Raw genomic sequence first — 20970 nt, 5'->3', positions numbered from 1 at the left:
AGGTAGAAAGCCACATGCTTACCACTTGGGAAGTGTGGTCCTCTGGTCTGTGCCCTCGTCAAAGCACTCTGCACTGCTTGCTGGAAGTTCTTCCCAGGAGTCTGCTGTTGCGTATACATGCTATAAATTGAGCTTGCAGCCACAGTTTGAGGCTTTCGAAATGGTGGAAGTGAGCTCTCTTTGGATGGCTGAGGGGTAAAAGGTCTCACAGCTGCTGCTGGGGGACTCTCCTGTTTGGAGGAGGGAAGAATTTGGTCCTGGCTAGAGGAAGAACCTGCAGGTGGTACAGAAATTCGTTGCTGTATTTGCTGAGAAGGATGGGAAGGCTGCTGTGCCACTGTTTTTGGTTTGTTCCCCATAGTTACGACAGCCAAAGGCAGCTTCTGCAGGTTTCCGTCCAGCTTAGTATCAGAAGGTTGCAGGTGACTGGTTTGACCAAAGTAAGGCAAGTTTATCTGTTTTGGTTTAGTAGGGACAGGTGGTGGTACCTTTGTTATATTTTTATTGGCTGTCTGAAAGACAAAAAGTATTAATTAAGATTAAACAGCAAAACATGTTTTGGAAGTTCTGTCCTGAAGGCCTAAAGAGCCTTAAAGGATGACACAGTATCAAACATTTCTACTGTTGCTGCCCAATATTTACACCATGATGAAACATTTTATCATCATAGTTTTCTATGCTTTGAACCCATTCCTTCTGTAACAACTATGTTTATAACATCAAATGAGGACAGGGCACAGTAATTTCTCTAGAGGTAGCAGAGGCACTTAGTATCACCTGCAGGCAAGAAGCTTGTTTTCCAACAAAGCACTCGCCATTCATCCCCAGGTATTCTACACCACTTCACCCCTACCTGACCAAATTGTGTCCGTGCCTAGATTTAGATGGGAAGTCTTGCAACCAAACACCTGAAGGACACTGCTGCATCAAACAGTGAAACAAGTGTGTAAATGATTCTAAAGAAAATTTAGAACGCAAATGCCTTTGTACAGATAGTCTTGGGGGAAAAAAAAAACAAATAACATACACATCACAGTGATTGTAGGGAATATTAAAAAGCCTTTTTAGTAGCCTTTTTAGGCTATTAAAAGCCCAAAATACATCTATTTCCTTAGAAAAGCTGTCCCTTGAAAGACGACCTAGGTCCTCTTCAAAGAGCTTTCCAACAGCAACAATGGAAAAGTGGTGTAGTAATCTCCATCAGATGGAATGAAGTAGTTCAGGAGTTTCCTGCATACCTGCGCTTCTCGCAGGAGATCTTCACTGCTCTGGTTCTTTCTCAGTGTGCCCATCCCAGCAGACTGGTCCACAGAGTCAAACATGGAGAATGGACGCACTTTCTTCTCTTTGTCTCGTAAAAAAGTTTCTCCTTCAGCTGTTGTTAGAGAGAGAGGAAGACTTTCAAAAGGGACAACTGCCAGAAGAAGAGTCCTGTTCCATGCAATATTCAAGACAGTGTATGCATCCTACCCCTGTGTGAAGGGACGCAAAAGCCTGACAAATGCTGTGCCTTGCAACAGAACATGTATGAAGGCATTAGGATCTACCTCACTACCCGAAATGAGGTGGGGTTTATTGGGGATCTTTTCTTTGTGTTTTTTTTTAATTGGTTTTGGGGGATTGGTTTTTGCTTGGGTGGTTTTTGTTTGGTTGGCATTTTTACAAATCCCAGTAACACCATGCTAAAGCTTATAGGTCAACATTCTTTGATTTATCTTTTGTTTGTTCTCATATAAATTCTATATATTTACTAAAGCATTTAGAAGAGACAGGTATCATTGACTAGATCCTCCACATATTAACATTATGCCAAGCACGTACGAACGTACCTTGTCCTTCATTAGCCACAACTCCTTTTCCTGAAGTCAAGGCTGATCCTTGACTGATATGATTGTCTGCATTTGAACTACTCCAGTCAGTGGCAGACGGGGCAGATTTTGCACTGGGGACCACAGAACCTGGGAGAGAACACGCAGAACAGATTAAGCTAAAAGAGGGGTTTTCTTGACTTATTTACGGGTAGGGGATTTTTCTAAAACTCAGGTCTAGACAGTGTACAAGTATCATTTACAGGTTAACTGCTATAAATCCTATCACTTCAGATTCTCCCATTTGCTTGTTTTAAAAAGGGAAAGCAAAACCAAGCTCAAAAAAAAAAAAAAAAAAACAAAACTATCAAAGCAGCAGCAAAACTCTTTGTCCTAGCACACAGCTGCACCTACAGCATTCAGACAAACTGCTTTAAACTGCCTTCTTTCCAGTTAGAACCTCTCCTTGGATATTTACAGTAAGTTAAAAGTAACAGGATGGTAAGAAGGGATGAGAATCAAAAGCATGACACTTTAAAGAATAGATCCTGCCAGTGATATCCAAAACAGCAGAAAAATCATCTGCATGTTCCATGTACATACAGACGCTGCATTAAAACTGGTCTTTAATTTGCTGGAGTAGACATCCAGTCTGCTTCAAAAAACAACTAAGAAAATGCTTGCAACTTGCTATTAGTTTAAATATTTCAGCAACTTCGACTGAATTCTAAATTATCTAGTACAGTAAGTGATATTAAATTCAAACAATAGTGATAAGCAGTAGGAGAAAAGTTTCATTCTGGCAGTATCAGATACTGTCTCTCTAGAAGACCAGCTGTTTGGCCCAAATGCTAAAAAATAAGGAGTGATGTTTCAGTTAAATACGACACCACCACACATTCCTATAGCAACTGTTCAAATTTTGTATGGACCAGAGCTAAAATTCCAGCAGTTTTAGGATCTGCAAACCAAATAAAATGAAACAGTTCCTTATTCTCCAGTACAGCAGGAGACACTTGGACTGGTTTCATGCCATGGCTACTTCAATAATATCTGCCAGAACTGGAGATGAAGGGAGAAAGATAAAAAACCAGAATTATTCTACAAGCTCAGTCTCCATTTTTTCTTTTCAGGAAGATGAAGTTTCTCTTCTCGTCTATCTTAAAAGTGAGACTTCTTCCAAGACAGCACAGAACAGACACTTGCAGCTCTCCACGTTCTCCAGACTTCTACTCTCACTTTCTTGTAGGAGAAAGCCACAGAGAGAGGCAAATCTCCACTAAAACCCCAAGCAGGAGAGGCCAAGCCTCAACTCAGGTGTTAGACTTGTATCTTTCTGTATGCCTATGCCATCAACATGTCAGCAGGTTTACTGCTGTTTCTGTGCTGCAATCGTCTCCTTCATAATACTTCTTGTAATTATTAATCTTTGGTATGTGTCATTTCCAAAATGCACAATCAGAAAACTTGCCTTTGCCAGTTTTTAAGTGCAGGCATCATGGTTGTTACCATGTATATCCCAAAAGTGCCTCTAAAAACTCAAACGCTCTTGTATAGCTTTTAGGAGTCTTTTAAAATAACTAAATGGATACCTACAGTTTACAGGAAAACCCTTCTACATTCTATGCTGTATAACAACTCAAATCACTCACTGAAAGTAACACATTGAATTGTATAACATCAGTGCTTACAAAATACATTCACTGGTGCAGGAATATTGCAAGTAGTAAGACTGACGTTGCAAATAACACTTCATTACAAAGCAAAGAAACAGAGCTCTTAGATAAGAAAACGAAACATTTCTGGGAAGAAGTATTAATTGTAAGCTATTACCTGCAGGAGCTTTAGCTTGTGAACTGCTCCCAGCTCTCATGTTGGGCAGAGTCTGCGTTTTTAGTGGACCATCAGGTACCTGCAAAGCTTGTGTCCCATCAGAAAATGCTGGTTTCACCAGAAGTTCAGGTCTGGAAGCAATACGTGGCATAGTAGAGGACTGGATATAAGGACCTACTGCTGCCACTCGACTTGGAGCAGAAGCTGCTGGCTGTGGTAAATTCCCATCTGAAGAAACCTTGGTGGAGGGAGTGGGACAAAGAAAACAATTTAAAGAATGTTATGCTGCAGTATCCATCCATCACAGTTTGAAACAGAAGTCGAAAAGGATAAAACATTATACCCAATAATAAAAAGGGCTTAAGAGATGTAAACCTGAAGTAGTAATAGAAAAAAAAAAGTATCTAAAAGAAAATCCACAACAGCATAGAGTTCTTGTCCATAAAGAGTAAGTAGGTTAACACCAACATACCATGAAAAGCATTTTAATAATACAAGACTTCCCTCACTTACGGATAAAAACAACCAGTCTAGCATCTATCTGCACAGCCTTCCCCACAAGCAAGTTTTTACTTCAGACTGCAGGGACATAGATGAAGTTATTTCTTTTGTTATTAAATATCCCACACTTACTGGTACATTCTCTTTCTGCTGCAGAGCTGCCTTTTTCTTCCACAGGCGCTCTCGCAGCTCATTAACACGCTTATCCATGACTGCCACCTCCAAGTTGCGCTTGTTCAAACACTCCCTCTGTTGCTGCAGCTTGGCATTCTGCTCCTGGTTCAGTTTGTTCCTCAACTGAATAAATTCACAAAGCAGGGGGGGAAAGGGGAGGAGGGAGGAGAGGAAAACAACAAAAATAAAAACAAATAAACTTTGAGGATGGGGGACAGGAAACAGTTACAAAGAGAAAAACGTTCTAAAATGTCGAGTCATGCTGGCAAACTCAGATTATTTTCCCTGGAGAAAACGTTGGTTATTCTCCAACAGAAAGGAAGAGGGATATACACTGTGCGCTCCTTTCCCTATTTACCTTGAACCCTGTGCAACTAACCCTCCATCCTCAGCACAGAGGCAGCCACACAGCTCTGTCAGGAACAGAAGCAACACGCTTTCTTTCTGACAAGGCAGGGAACAACCCAACCAACTTGTAGCCCTTTGAGCTACAGGTCACAAGCTGGCTTTCCATTACCTGCAGCTCCTTGTACAGGCGGTCGAGCTCTGCTACAGCCGACTGGTTGTCATGGTAACCATCAATTCGGCCATTCTTCAGCATCTCTAGTTGCCTGGTGAGTTCCTCTACCTTTGACACCGCCAGCACCAGTTCACGCTGCTTTTGCTGGAACAGGCTGTTCATCTGTTCAATCTCCTCCACTGGAGAGGATGAGAGAGCACAATAGCTGCCCTGAGAAACAGCCGAGAGCGTGGGCTGCTTCCAAGGCACCAGTTAAGGGGACAGAGTGCCCTGCTGGCCTCCAGAGCAGTGCTGCACCGAGGCTGCGTCCAGCTGCCGCAGAGTCACAGTCCCTGTCAAACCAGCTCATCCTCCCAAGTGTTTGTAAAAGCAAATGCACTAGCAAGGTTATGTAAATTTGGTCTACTTCGAGCACTGATGGTGAGGGGAAAAAAGAACAACTTTAACTTTCTGAATTATGGAAACAAAACTCCATTAAGCAGATGAACTTCATCTGTAGAAGCCTAAAATCACTTAACACTGAATTCAGCAGGAAGACACACTCTTAACCATAAGGTGTATTTATAATACTCAAAACTCTGAATTTAGGTCGTAGGAATTCAAATGATAAAGCGCTTCGGCTGATACATTACACAAAAACTCAAAAGGCTTTTTAGGGTCTATCATAAATGGTTGTCATTAGCTGCTCCCACTGCCAAAACTGCTGCATTAGAGAACAGTTTAAGGAATCAGTAAGAGTTCAAGCAAGTACCACAACCAGACCTGCTTGGGAGGGTGCAGATATATAGATCTTGTTTTACTTTACCATCCTTCCATTCCTTTAAACTGATGCTTGTGTTGTGCAACAGAACCCAAGCAAAGTGCATTCTCCCCATAGAAAAAAATCAACACTTTTGCTTAATCCGTAAAGTACGATGCTTCCTAACAAAACAATAGATCTGTATTTTACCTTAATAAATCAATATATTTCCATTCAAGTCCAGCTAGAAATGAGAAGTTCTGTACAATATGTACAGAGGCAAAAGAATGTGCATTGATATTAAGTCTGAAATAAGTGTTTAATGTTGCATCAACATGCCAGCTCCCAACTAATACTGTAGCAAGCCAGACGCTAGTCAGACTTCCATAATTACAAAGAAAATACTCAGCCACTTTGACCATTAAGTTACCTGTTGCATAAGAGGCAACATTAGTATCGGGCCAAGCTTTAGAGGCCAAGAAAACAACACTAAATGTGTGAGGTATTTACATCAAGGATGGAAAATGTTACTGTGGTTCACAAAGGTATTTAAGTAAGGAAAACACCTACACTGTAATTAAAGAGTACATGTGTAGGCTTAAAACACAGGGTGTCCTTATGGGATATTTTAAAATACAGTAAGAAAATATATTTTGTTCTAGGTCATTGAGGAGTTTTCTCAGTAAATACAAGATTTGAAATTGTTAAGATTAACATTTACTGAAATGCTGCAAATAACTCCTCTGAATCACTGAAATCATGAGAAATTTTAGGGTTCCAAGAACCACAGTGCATAAAGTCACAGGCTACTTTCCCCAAGCAGCAACTCACCTAATTTCCCATTGCTGAGCCTTTTTTGTTCCACATGGCCTTTCAGTGCTCTCACTTTCTTAAGTTTGGCTTCCTGATTCTCAGCAATTTCCTTCAATCGCTTAAGTTTTTCCTGTTCAGCAGCTTGCTGTTGCTGTCGCTGATCCTGCTGTTTCAGGAATTTCAGACGTTGTTCCTGCAGCCAAGACAAGGAATTTACCTTCCTTTTTCCTGAATGAATTTATGGTAAGGTACTGCCAGAAACAATCCCAAAACCAATCACCACAGCAGCTCTGACCAGCTTTAGACCGGTATTCTTTCTTCTCCAAGTGTCACGGAAAGTCTGAGGCAACAGAGCAAACAAGGACTGATTCTGTCTCAGTACAATCCTTCCAGTACAACCATTCTGTAGTACAAGTACCTACTGAAGCAGAGGTGGTATCCATGTCTAACAACCCTTGCAAGTTTTTCTTCCATGAAATTACTCAAAATCCCTTGAAGCCTAAGAAAAAATTTAGTATTTATGTTCCATGACATTTGCTAATTTCATTTAATCACTACTTGGCTCTTGACTTACAACAGCTGGTGATTATTGCCCCTTTACCTTCTCCATCTGCTTGTATTTTACAGATCTCTATTACATGTCACACTTTAAACAAGTTTAAGTCATGTTGGAAAATATTAGACATCCTTTCTACAGAAGAATATTTATATCCCATAAATTATGGATCATTTCCATCCCTCTTTGTACTTTTACTGGTTCTGCTAAAAATTCCTTTGAGGTGGGGGATCACTGCACACCAATGACTGAAAATTGACCATTTCCTGGTAATGATCACTGTTATCGCAACACAGGACGATTCAAGACACAGGAAAACCTTCACAGTGACCGGAGCAAAATTTATACAACAGACATCATGCCAGTGGAGAGGATCCTTTTGCTTCTCTAAGAGTAGAAAGTGGTACACTATTAGTTTCTATATAGAGATGTCTGTAGTTTAGAGCTAAAAGAAACCACTAGAACACCTACAGAGACTTCATTTAAATCACCAGCCATTACACATGGCTTCCAGTTCTGGAGATGACAGGTTGTTGCAGTGGTAGAACTAAGACTTTCCCAAGCACCCACTAGCAGCCAAGACTACCACTGCTTACTAACATTAGAACTCAACACTTCCTCAAAATAAAAGTCACCAGTCATATAAACCCAGGCAGCACTCACAGCATATGCACTAGTTTGAAGTCAATCCCGCACAGGAAAATGTCAAAAAATAGATATTACAGCTCATGTCTAAAAAGAAAAGTGTATTTTTCCCCCCTCAGAATCTATTTTTAATATTGCATCTGATTTCAGAAGGCAGGAAGGAGGCAATGGAAAGCTCCTCTTTGAAAGGGCATCTAGGAAAGCAGGTTTGCTCTACAGAGACAGGTCAAATGAAAGATTCTCCCAGTGGGACACCTACAAGGCCCCTCTTCTTCAAACCACAGGCAGCAGACACCTGCCTGATGGGTAGCTACCCAGACTCACACTCGTAGTTTAAAATATATATTCTTTAAAGTCTTGTACAACTCCCTTTACAGTAAATATAAATAGTGTTCCCATTTCTGGTTTCATATTGACTACAGTGTTATTGATAAAACCAAAGTCTATTTCCATCACCTATGAACGAAACAGACAAAAGTTAAAGATTCAGGCTTCTCTCTTTTATATTTAACTCATGTCTGCCGGAACTGAGAAGAGGACAATGGGATGGGAAAAAGGGAGAACCTAGCTGTTCTTGAGAGAAAAGGGAGACAGGGCTTCTGACAGAGAAAGAGTAGTGAAAAGCCCCAAAGCAGCCTCCTTCCCCAGTAAAGCATATTCTGAAATGCATGGGAACTCATCCACCCAGACAACCAAGAGTTTTTCAGGACGGGATCACATTTAATGATTCTCTGCCAAAAGCAGCATTTTCTGTTATATTTTCAAGAGTAGTGCGTACAAACAACACGTCAAATATGAACTCTACACCAGTATTCTGCAGATACCGAGTTATTTTTCCCCCTAAATTATTAAGAGGCACCCTGAACAATAAGCATTTTATAAATCACTCTCCTAGCTCCTTTTCTCACATATATGCCATCTTTTCCAGACAGCTGCCCCAGGAAAGCAGGCACATTGAACTCTATCAGGGGAAAGCAAGATATCATTACAGGACAGCATTATACCCTGAAACAAAAGCATTGTTCAACGATCAAACTGGTGAATTGCTGCTCACCACATGGAGCACAAATAGAGCTGGCAGAGCCATCAGGATAATGACAATACATTAATGCTACATCCTCTATCCTTTTAGCAACCAATATGGTCAGTTCCATCACTGGCATTATTTTAATGCTTTACTACTGGATATTTGCATAGATTGACTTTCAAATTTAAAAATAGGAAGTCAAAGAAAGAGACCCCTCTGTGTAAGAGGTGAAAAACCCCCAAATCCCCTCCACCTCATGCAACTTTTACTGCCTTTATTCCTTGCTGTAAACAATCTCATTCCAAACCTACCTTGTTAGCCAGCATTTGTTGTTGAGCCTCAATTTGCTGCTGCTGGCGTGATGCCATTTCCTGAAGTTCAGCCAGTGTCATATCCATCCTTGGAGCACTGACCTGTCAAGAGAAAATCCAATGGATACTAAGTCTAGACTTTTAATTTGGCTAGTGTGTAACTCAGTAGAGCTACTGCAGAAAAGTATTTTTAAAAGGTCTTTTAAAAACCCCCAACAATAACTAGGTATCCAGTTCAGTAAGTAGAAAGAAATGGCACATTTCCATGGCAAAAGAATAAATAGTTGTAAGCTCATACACACGTGTAGCCCAATCCAACAACACACATAGGCCGACATCTCTTGAAACTTTAACACTTCTTGAAACTTTAACACCTCTTAGAGAGGTGTTTCAGAACCCTTCGTATAATTAAGGTCAGCATGAATCCGCTTTGACTGACTGAGCCCAGAATGCTCAGCACATGGCAGAATGGATCTGTGGTCGTAGGTGTAACATTGCAATTCAAAGTACTTCAATGCAAGTTGAAGAAAACGGAAAGTTTAAACACAGTGTGTGGAAAAAACCCTGCCACTCTCAAAGGTAACACTATTATTACATTAGTTATCTGTTCTCATGTTTCTTGAATGTAGATTCTGTCTTATATCCATAATTCTATCTTCTGGAGCAAGAATAAATGACAGAGAATGGGTTCAATGCTGAAACACTAACTGGTCTCAATGTGAAATCTGAAACAGAAGGAAAATGACAGAAAACTATTGATGGGAGTAGAAAAGGGAAAGTCTGCTGCATTTGCTGCTCTGAGATCACCTGTACAAACACAGACATGGCAACCAATGGATCTCCAAAGACATCTTAAAAATTGACAGCAAGGGTGATAATTGCTAGAGGCTTTGTGTTTATTTTGGAGCAGTCATTAGCAATCACTCCAGAGTAGCCTCTTAGTTTCCAGGGTAGGATCTCAAAAGAAGGGAAGCCTCTATTCTCACCATATATACATATCGTATTAAGCACTTACTCCATTCTCTATTCTTCGATCACCAGGCACTTTCACACCATTTCTTTTTAAGGTTGGATCTTGAGACCTTTGTCCAGTCCCTAGAGAGAAATACAGGAACGGGCAAAAGATGGTAAGGTACTTTAGGATTTTTCTTATCCCTTTAGACATCACATTCAATAGAAAATGAGAAACAGTACAGTCATTTTGGTTTAAAATCTGAACACTTGTTCTTCCAGTGTGCTTACTGTTGAGATAACTTAATGGATGACACAAGACATTTTATTAAGAGGTTGGTGTTTGATGTCAACATTTATCTAAAAATAAAAATAGGACTGTTTAAACCCAACCGACCAAAAAAGCTTAACCAACAGCACACTATTTCAGTATTTCTCCTGCAGCAAACAGGCCCCTAGTAAGTCTGCACTACAGATGCTTAGTCAGGAAAATGTGTTCCCCTCTGCAAATGAGACAAAAGTAACTGGTTAATTCACAGAAAGACATTTGGACCACTGTCTTAAAACCATCATCTATATGTTCTGGTGTACCTTCAGCCTACTCTCTTACAGAGAACATGAATAACAATAGTTAAAGGTTAAGTCACCTATCATGAAAGACACGCCACTTAATCTACAGCTGATTATTTGCACAAAGTTGAGAAGGTCAAAGGTTTTTCTTTCTGGCAGTCACTGTAACAGTAAAATGCTGTTTAACTAGAATCCTACTTTAATGTTTACATGAAGTTATGTAAAAACCATGTTCAGATGCCAAATACTAAACTCACTCATTTTCCTGTATGACATACATGTGGCTTTGTCCTGCAGTACATCTGTTAGCTTCTTGCCCATATAATACCTGTTTCAAGAATATATTCCTGCAAGACTAACTTCAGAGTTCCTAACTATTCATTTGCTCTTCCTTAGGTATATTGCTTACAATGCCATGGCCAATAAAATAACAATCCTAATCCTAATGCAAGCACTGTAGGCTTGAAAAATTACATCCTCTAGATATTTAGCTGTGGCTAGTATATTTAACACAGGATGCCTTTAGATGCCTTGGTGATGACCAGCTCTAGAAAGCCTGCAAAAATTTCAGTTTGGATTTAATGTCCCCAGATCTGGCAAGGGAGGATAAAGTCTTTACTAAAATGAGCAAGTTTTCTGTTTCTACCGTTCTATTCATCACAAAGTAACAGACCAAAAAGGGCTGCAATACCATACTGACTACTAACATTAATAAATTACATACACAAGCTGTTACCTTAACCTTGAGGAATGAAATGAAGCTTAGACGAATAAACCAGCTGAAAGCAACACCTACCTGTTTCCCGGCAGGGAGAGCGTTCATGCCGAAGGAAGAAGCGAACCTCACTCCTCTGCATCCCAAAGCGCTGCAAAACATCCAGCATCCGTTCATTATCGGCTACAGGACGTTCTGAAAAGGTAAAAAGCCAATTGACTATTATAGCACTAAGTAGCACATACCAAAACAACACAAAAATACCTGTCCATCATCCACAGTGTGTTCACCTAAGCCTTGCCCTCACCCAAGGCATTTCTACCTTTCACTTAGGAAAGCATTATATCACTCCTTGCTTCTGAAATTCAACCAACACTTCTGAAAAGCAGATACACCCATTAAAAGTCCACACCTGAAGGGAGAAGCTGAGGCACCATCCAGCCCCAAGGGGAAGCAAACAGGCAATTTAGAGCTTTCTGCTTAGTTTTGTATTTGCAGATCATCTTAGCCACTCACCACAGCAGGAAATGTGCTGTCGTACCTTTTGCTCCCCTTGTGTGGTACCTCAAGCAAACTTATTTCTCAGTCATTCCTACCCCCTACTCAAGGGTTCCTCTGCACCAATTCCTACAGGGACTCATTTACTATTTATTCCAACAAGAATTAAGAGAGGTGCAAAGAAACTCAGAGAAGAGAAATTCTTTTCTTAAGGCTTCCTAAGGATTGCAATCAAATGCTGAATTACAGCTATTGCCTTCAAGCTCAGGCAGAAGCACTCAATTCCCTGAAGAGGCTCCTGGGCAGTACCCAACAGCCTGATCCTCAGCATGCCATCATAGCTCCTCTCACTTCAAGTGATCACTTATCGTTCCTGTCAACCACAGATCTGGCTCCTTCTCTCAGACAGCAAATTTCATGAAGTTCAGATTACATGCGTTTTGAAAGCCCCACTTCTGATAAACCTTGAAAAGCTGAACTATTTTGGAGTCACCGCTCAAAGGGTAAAAAAAAGATCACAGTGAAAAATGACTCTAATAAAGACTTGCCATTTTCTTTCAGGCAGTTAGGATGAAGTCTCCTTAAAAGTTACATGCACAGTTCCAGTGAATTTCTTTTCCTGCTCATGTTCCCAAGTTCAGGATTCAGTCACATCTTAATTTTAACCCGTACTCATTGCCTTTTGAGATATTACAAAAATGCAGTGGGAGTCTACACCTACTGCCATCATTTACCAGTACTCCTCCCTTGCTGTATTACTGTTGTTCCAGAATTTACACACTTCACAGCTGGGCATTCACAAACAGGATATACTGAGAATTATTAAATTTTTACGGAAAAGCGATTTCTTTTGGTTTTCTAAGCATTTTACCATACATTTTTACATGTATTTTAAAAGTGATGGCAACTGTGGTAAATAGATCTCAGGTCTACTTTTAAATAGTCAGGCTACACTCATAGTATCATGTTGGATCCATCTGTGATAGGTGTCAGACAAACAGAGGATATTATTCCTGGCTTGAGAAATAAGACAAGCAGAGAAAGACTGAAATGAAATACCACCACTTCTGCACCAGTTTGGATTTTGCTAACATTGCTTCTGTTAGGTGCTTCCTTCCATTATTTAAGGGGAGGAACAGAAAGGAAAACTCAGAGTTGTTAATTCATATTCAATGAAGTCTTTCAAGTCACTATATTAATATGGAATAATCATTTCAGGGAAAAAAAGAAATCGTTGGTGTTAAGAATTGAAGCTACTAACATGTTTTCAGCACATAAAAAGCTCTTTTCAACATAAAAGTGTTTCTTTACATGAAAATGCCGCAGCTGTGCTCAAGCAATCTAGGAAGGAAAATTTCTGGAGTCACTGTCAAAAGAGATTAGTTTTACAGAATAAGCAAGTAGGTCACTGTTACAGAAAAAGCAGTCTCTTGGCAGTTAGTTGTCTAGACAGCTAAAAAAGCTCTTCATCTACTAAACCTTAATTCAAGAGGAAAAAAAGACAAAACCCAAAAAAAAAACCCAATAGTACCACTGTCAGATTTCCATCTTCAAGAATATACAGCAGGCTTAGGAGGCAGATTTCTAGCAGCTCGGCAATACTTCAGCTGAAACTCAATAATCAAGGGAGATGCCCTTTGAAAAGGATTCTGTCAATACCACTCAGTGACTTCAAAAGGAAGGTCAAAGGGATTTTCAAATAGCAAACAAAACTATATTTGGAAAGCTCGAGAAGAAAGAACAAACAATCAGATTTCTTTTTAATTCCCTGTCTCATGAAGAGGAAAAAAAGAAGTGTTTATACGTGCATATACCTTCTGACTGCTTTCCACAGTGGTCAAGGTAGTTGCCTAATAGAATTCTGGCAAGAACAGAATGATGAAGAACGTTTGCCCTGATATTCATCAAATTTCAAGCCAAACTGGGAGGACAGGGCAAGTAGGAAACTTGCCCCCTTCAGGGAGCAGAGTGCCTCAAGCACACTTGCAGCAATCTTTCAAAGTATCCTTAATAAGGTCTGACAACAGAAGCTAAAATTCCTGAGCAAGCGTCAGAGAGAGAGAGAAACAAGCAATGTAAGAACAATCTGATCTCAGTAGCTCAAGCCTGAGAAGTCATTTTCCTACATAAATCCTTTGTTTCTACCCCACATTAGCTGCACTGCACCATGTTTGGTTTAAAATAGTTTCATTTGTTCAGTGTAAAATGCAAGCAAAATAGAAGTCATGGTGTAACTCGGCGAAACAAGATAGCAAACTTTGCTGACATCTAAAATGACATCAGGTAGAAGCTTAAAGTATTTCCTGCCCTTGCTGCCCCTACCCCGTAAATCAAACATGTACGATTTGTGTATGTTGGACTAGGGGGAGAGGGGGCAGCAAATGGTTGTGTTTACAAATGACTGATACTGGATGTTATACAGATGCTTAAGAAAGGATATATTTTATCTGAAACAACATGCGTGTACTTCAGCCAGCATTAAGATCTTTCAGGCTTGCATTAGTCTCAAATTATGTATTTTCTGTTACCAAGTACAATTTGAATCTGTTTACAGTTTTATACACATACACACACTCACCAGTGTTTGTGTATAGAAGTAAATACTTAGTAAATATGAAGGACCTTGAAAGGAACAAGAATAATTTGGTTTCTAAAACAATTGTCAAGGTTTTCACTGTATAAATGCAGGGGTTTGGGGTATTTTTCTGTCTTACAACAATAGCTGTGCAAGTAACATCCAGCTATCTGTTCTCGTGGTATCTCATGACGTCTTTGCAAAGACTAATTTCAGGAAAAAAAAAAAAATCTCTATGTTTCTGCATCCAGATTATTTTCTTACATCTCCTGGAGAAGTAGAGAGGCCGACAACCTGATTTTACAAATAAGCCTTCATGTATTACATGATCTCACTCAGCCAGAATCCCACTTTTGAGCTTACGAAACTATTTGGACACGAAGTACTGGCAAACTTCACTTGCTTCTCACTACAGGTGCTCTCCACTGATTTCAGGACAAATCTTGCTGCCATTTCTAGCATATTCTACATCAACATCTCAAAGGCAATCAAGAATCCAAGCTCAAAAAAATCACAAGCAGAGGAGCTGCCCACTCTAGCAGGGCTCCAACTCTGGTAACAAAAGGAAAATCCTGTCCCTCACCATCACAACCTGTGCTTTTGAACAGGGCATGGGGCTAACTATAAATTCAGTGAGTTTACCTAAACATTTATTTTACTTGTGTTTCACTATAGAGTTTGGCATTGCTTTGATTTAGACAAGAGCTGGACAAAGATGTACAATAAAAAAACCAGCCTAGAGTATCTCTCTCCATGCTTGACTGGTGATTTTATTTTACTACCATTTATAAGGAAAAGATACTTCATTTCTAAGGAGAAAATTCTGTTGCATTTTTTTAACTTAGAAGCAGCAGAAACATTATATCACTGCCAGAAAAGACAACTCAAGAGACACCTCAGGCATCTTGTGCTATTAAACATCCAGCTCAAAGACTTCTTTGAACAGATGTGAGCCTGAGCCAACAGCAGAAGACAGGAACATAAGCCCTCATCATCTGATTCTTTCATAGTTTTGTTGAAGCATCTTAAAGAAGTTGGATTAAATATAATTATTTTCTTGACTTAAAACCCATCATCTATTTTAGACCTCTGGATAACTACCAATATTAATAAGTACCACAGAGACAGGAGGTAGTCAAGAATCCTTTCATGTTTAAGCCATGAAAAAGTCAGCCACACTTCGGCTTTTGATTTGTTTGTTGACATGCTCTCCAGTTCCAATGGAGCACTGCAAACCAGGGAGATTTGAATTTCCAAGACAAAAATCAGCAAGAACACAGAAGGAAAAAAGCCATGACTGACCACATACATAAAACCTCTCCCACAGGCTTAAAAGGACAGTGAACAGTCCAAAGCAGTTCCTATGTCCTCCCTCCCACACACCTTCTTTAGAGCACTTCACATCAGGTGACTCCTGCTAATTCTGGAAGTGAAGGAATGTAACCAAACTAAATTAACACAGTTGGGAACAACGAAGGTGTTATCAGAAAAAGGAAATTTTCCTTTGCCACTGTAAATGAAAATGGCTACAGGGTCAAAGAAGCAGTTCTGACTGGGTCACAGAACTACTGATACTTACTACTTCAAAAACCACATACACGCCACTGGGATTCACTGTGAAGAGAAGGAAAAGAAAACAACTCCCCTACACCCTTAGAGACTTATTTCAGTCAGAGAAGGGCTGCATAGACACGAGAACATCTGCATGCTTGAGTCCCCTTCTTTTGCTTTCAGATCATTTTTGCACATGTCAGCCTTTCTGTAGATGTATTATTGTACAGCAGGTCTGAAGAAGAGATTAGCAAAAAACTGTGAGGCAGAAACCCTCTGGGACAGAACCACGTCTGTCAGGTCTCCATGTGCTACTGTATTAGAAGCAGCGAATGGGTAGTAATTCACAAAGTGCAAGCGTTACCTACCTGAGCCACACCACACCTCAGCCAGATGGCACTCACTCTCACCAGGCTCCTTGCACAGCTCCACCACATCTCTGCAGGTTGTTTCAGGGGTGACTGGCACCTCAGTGAAGTGCTGTTCATTGTTACTGAGGTACACTGTCAGAAACATCTGGAAAATACAAAAAGATAACAGCACACGGTTATTTTATAGCACAAAGCCAGAGTGCACATCGGAGTCACAACCCTCTCATTAAATGCTTTCCTCTCAACACAATTGTATCATTTGTTAACTACTGTGCATACAGAATTTCAAAACAAAACCAGATTTCGGTACAAGCAACTGAGACCCTAAAGAAGTTACTCTCTGCTCAACTAAATTGCCTTGCTGGAAGATTGTTTGGTTTCAAATCTGGACCTACTGCTCCTTCCTTCGTCCTTAACATCAGAACTCCTCCCACCTTACTATATGTATATACTGCACCTATTTGATGCAGAAGGAGAAACAGCCATCTAGAGTTCAGAAATGTTATTTATCATGAAAAAAAAATGACAATTGTATCTGTCAAGAGCAACCACACTAAAAAAGAACAGAACTTACTATGTAGGCAGTGAAATTTACATTTCCATAACATGTCATTTAAGGGTAGAAACACAAGTCTATTTGCTACGCCCCTAGTCTCAGTATGAATACTAGGTCCCCCCAAATGTTATTAACAGGGAAATAAGGATATTTTACTTGGCTTCCTCTTCACAGCTGTAGAAAGATCCTTGATCTTTGGTTATTATTCTGTACAAACACCACACAGATGTTATTCTTGCTTGTGTCTTTCCTGCCACAACTAGGAAATGAGCATTTTAGAAATTAATTGCCTTTTTTGATAGGAAGTATCAGTAATGACGGCCTCGGAACACTATCTCACTGTATGCTATTAATATTAAACTGCTATCAAAGTTTAGCTGCTAGCTAAAAATTAATGTCAACTCTCTTCTGAGACCTAGTCTCAATTTCACTATCAACTGGCTGCTAGTCGCATGACTCCCAGCAACACAAAAACCTGTCAAATACACCCAGCAAGCAATTACTCCGCTAAGCATTTCAAGCAACAGAAATCCTTATCAATAGGCTACACAATCCATATAGCTGAAAGAGCTGGTTTTGCAAGGAAAGACAAATCCTTACCTGTCCTCATTTTTAGAAGGTAAAAGGGGTATATGCATCCTTACAGACACCAGTTCAAAGGTCAAAATATAGTCCAAATCAAACAAGGCAAGAGACAGGTATAAATATTCTTAATTTAAACCAACAGCAACAATAACACAACACCAACAATAAAGCACAAAACCATTACCACAGGCATTGCTTCTGTGATTTTGTGTGAATACTCCAGAATGAAGGGGGGGTTTATGCCACTGCAAAGTAAAATTTAGCCTCATCTTAACAGTTTTAGGAACTCCCTCTTGGGGATTCTCCTGGAATCCAACCATGCACATCCCTGATGTCTCCAAAGTCTTTCCAAGGCTCTTTCAAGTGCCCTGCACCCCTCTGAGAGAAGCTGCCTTAATTCTTTTACAGACTTCTGCAAAAGCACTCCAAACTCACCCTGTGTTGTTATACAGGGTATTTGTCCCACTTGTGGCAGTATAAACACCCGCAAGTAGTATTTCAGGGCCTGGCACTGCACCAGATTTAGCACCAAGAGCATGCAGAGTTTGATCTCTGGTTTTGCCCAGCTCCCCAAGGCAAGAGTTTCTGACAAATTCCTGAAGACCTCCTAAAAACATACAAAGAGTGGGAAAAATCTGCTGAAATAGAGCTCAAAACTGCCTGCAAACCTTAAGAAAATGTTTAGCTCCCCCAGTCATCTCCTTACACTTGTAAGGAGAGGAGGTAGGAGAGACAATGTGGAAAATGCAAAGGCAGCAACAAAGTTCCAGTTACTGACCGAAGGAAGCCAGCGAATGCTGTGGAGAGCAGGCAGATGGAGTGGAACACCCAGGATTTGAGGATTTTACCTTGAATCAAGGCTGCTGCTCACTCCACAGCTTTGCTCTTGGAGGGGAGCATCCTGCCTGCCGGCCAGGGTCACAGCTGCTCACCCGGGGTGGCAGGGAATGTGTTTCAAGCTGCTCCCTCTTGGGTATGCTTTGTGTAGGCCAGAGCTGTGCAGCATGCAGTCAGGTAGGATCAGCTTACCACGCAGCACTTATTAGGTAGTGAAGACTGGCACAATCATTGTGCTGTTTACAGCACAACACACTGAAGTCCTGACCTAAATTAAGAGACAAAGCTTCTCAAGCAGGAACTCTGATACTCAGCTTTAATCTTTTGTCACTAAACATGCTATCTTTTTGATGTAGCGTTTCTAGAGGAGGCTGATAGTGAGAGATGCCACGTGCAACCACGTAGGAATAGCTCTTAATCACAAAAATTAGGGCAGAGAAGTATAAAATAAGAAGCTCCCCAAACAGCTTTACAGCAGGGTTATATAGGTATGTAAAACACATCAACGCTTCACATTTAATGCTGTACAACCTCATATTCATGTGAGGTTCGTGTTCTCATATTCAGAACACTAATTTGCACAGGCTGTGCATCTGCAGTAACACTTGTTAGCTTTAAAAGATGAGCCCGCAGATGGGCATCAAGAGAAAATTATAAAACCCACAGCATTATACACACAAAGCAGACCTAATTTGACCCTAGCACGGCTGTTCACTGTTCAGTGTGCCTGTTTATATCCAATTGTTAATCCTTAGGAGGATATACCAATACAGACAACTACACAGGAAGTATCACGAGCTGTCATTTCTATCCACAATGCTCAGGATAATTACTAATACCTTAAGCCAAAAGCATTCAAACCTGGTGTGTGAGAGCCATTTCTGAGACTTAGTGTCTTTATCCCACATATGTTAGGAACTGGTGTGTGTGTGTGTATAAATAATTAAGCCACATTTTGCAAAACATACGTCAAAGTCTTAGGAGTCTTAAGCAACTGAAAGGCTACAAAACTGACATGACCTTCACAGTTAACTCATCCCACTTCCCTTTAGCTCCAGGGACAATGCTGAGATGATTCAGAAGTCCTCCAAGTAGTTGCAACCCTCCTCTTGCCATCCAAATGGTGGTCACATTTAGCACCTTGCAAGAGAGAAGCAAGGAGCAAGCTCTGTCTGCTCCACTGCCTGCACAACTACAGTCTCCTAAGGGCAGCCTGCTCCCCACCTGGATGCACCAGAGCCCAGGGCAAGCACTGATCAGAGAGTACCCATCAAAGAGATGCCCCTCTCCCCAGAGAGGGTGGAAAAGATAAAGCAGCTGGTGTGAACCAAAAGCCTGCTATGGCTTCTTGGCACTGCTCACAATCCTTAGTGGCTGCTGTGGCTTATGCCACGTTGCTTCAGTATCCCAAGAACTTATCTTACCCCTAAGAACAGTTCAAATGCAACCTTTATTAACCACCCTCCCAGCAAGTTTATATTGCTCTTTGATTGCTGTGAAAAACAAAGGGAACAAAAATTGTCACATGACACCCTGTTCAGAAGCTGGAACCCTATAGATTGCATCAAGTTAGAACATTAAAGCCATCTTTTGCTCCTTCCTAAACCATGGAGATGTTAAAGATTGTTATATATAGGCATCCGGGATTTAATATAAAGGAGAAAAAAAGAAACAACATGTAAAAACAAACCAAAAAAACCAGTTTCGAGTTAGGCATAAATGGTTAAATAAGAGGGAAGACGGGGGGGCAAAGAAACCTCAGACCTTACACTTCTTTTAAAGACAGGATCCAGGCTAATACTGAAATTCCTGACAATTCCATCAGGTTTTTTCCTTTCAAGACTTTTAAAGAGTGAGTTTTAAGAATGCTCATACAGGCTGAGCACCTTTAAACAGGAGTCAGGTCCCTAACTAAATTCTAATCTAAAGACTTCCCCCTCATTCCCCACCCCCAAGAGGTACTCACTGTTTATAGGTACTGTGGCACACTTGCAAGTAACCAGGGATGTGTTGTGTAGCCACTGAAGCAGTTCCTTCTAAAAATCACATCACAGGTTTTAGCTGACTCTGCTACAGCTTAGAAAATAAAAGTTTGCAGCTATGGAGCCACCAAATGAGGCAGTTCGATCGGATGCATCAAGGGCATCAAAGGACACAGTGACCAAGGACACATGAGCTAAAGCAAGTTTTTGCAAGGAATGACTGCAATGTATGACTTACGAACAACTGGATAGCAAAGCAGAGCACGAAATACAATGGACTTCATGTCTCGAAAAAGCCCGCTTCTTTAGACATCTAAGAAATCTAAGAAAATCCAAATCTGTGCAAATTACAAGTTCTCTAAAAGTGAAATATATAATTTTATTCCAACCCATATTATTTATGCATCACCTCCAACTACAGCCACTAAGTCTGGACTGTAACACACCCAGGAACAGGAAGAAAACCTAGCAAGAAAAGCAACCAAACAGGACAGAAGAGGGCATCAATTAAAGCAAGTCACACCCCACTTTATAATCCTCCATCTCTCTTCTGCATGTCAGTCCCAAAGAGCCTTACATTTGCCTGCAAATCTGACCCATTTGCTGCTAATCTCATCAATGGGATCATTTCAAGCAATTGCACTGATATTAAATACGACATAACAGGTCTCAACATCTGCAAGTTGGTTTTCAACTGAAAGTAAAATATTTAATGGCTAGCTCTTCAAAAGTGCTGGGCTACACCCACACTGCATTTTGGATCCTGCTTTGTTGCATTAAAAACCCCAGAAGTCAGCTTCCAAACCCATCTGGAATACAAACCTGAGCAAACACATGCCTTATAATTCACAT

General features: G+C 40.5%; 1 protein-coding gene across 2 annotated transcripts in view; it reads right to left on the bottom strand.

Moving 5' to 3' along the window:
* TP53BP2 (tumor protein p53 binding protein 2) overlaps positions 1-20970 on the bottom strand; it is a 48160-nt gene that overhangs the window by 12168 nt on the left and 15022 nt on the right. For both annotated transcript variants that reach the window (XM_065679785.1, XM_065679784.1), the window contains exons 2-12: positions 16156-16303; positions 11245-11358; positions 9943-10022; positions 8928-9029; positions 6407-6581; positions 4834-5015; positions 4275-4439; positions 3642-3879; positions 1830-1958; positions 1239-1375; positions 23-512 (exon numbers count right to left, since the gene is read on the bottom strand). In XM_065679785.1, coding sequence (XP_065535857.1) covers positions 23-512; positions 1239-1375; positions 1830-1958; positions 3642-3879; positions 4275-4439; positions 4834-5015; positions 6407-6581; positions 8928-9029; positions 9943-10022; positions 11245-11358; positions 16156-16303 — 1960 coding nt within the window. The remainder of the gene's footprint in view (positions 1-22; positions 513-1238; positions 1376-1829; positions 1959-3641; positions 3880-4274; positions 4440-4833; positions 5016-6406; positions 6582-8927; positions 9030-9942; positions 10023-11244; positions 11359-16155; positions 16304-20970) is intronic.

The sequence above is a fragment of the Lathamus discolor genome, chromosome 5 (assembly GCF_037157495.1).
Source record: "Lathamus discolor isolate bLatDis1 chromosome 5, bLatDis1.hap1, whole genome shotgun sequence".
NCBI classification, from domain to species: domain Eukaryota; kingdom Metazoa; phylum Chordata; class Aves; order Psittaciformes; family Psittacidae; genus Lathamus; species Lathamus discolor.
Note: the sequence above shows the minus strand (reverse complement) of the source record. Positions and strands in the feature narration are given on the sequence as shown.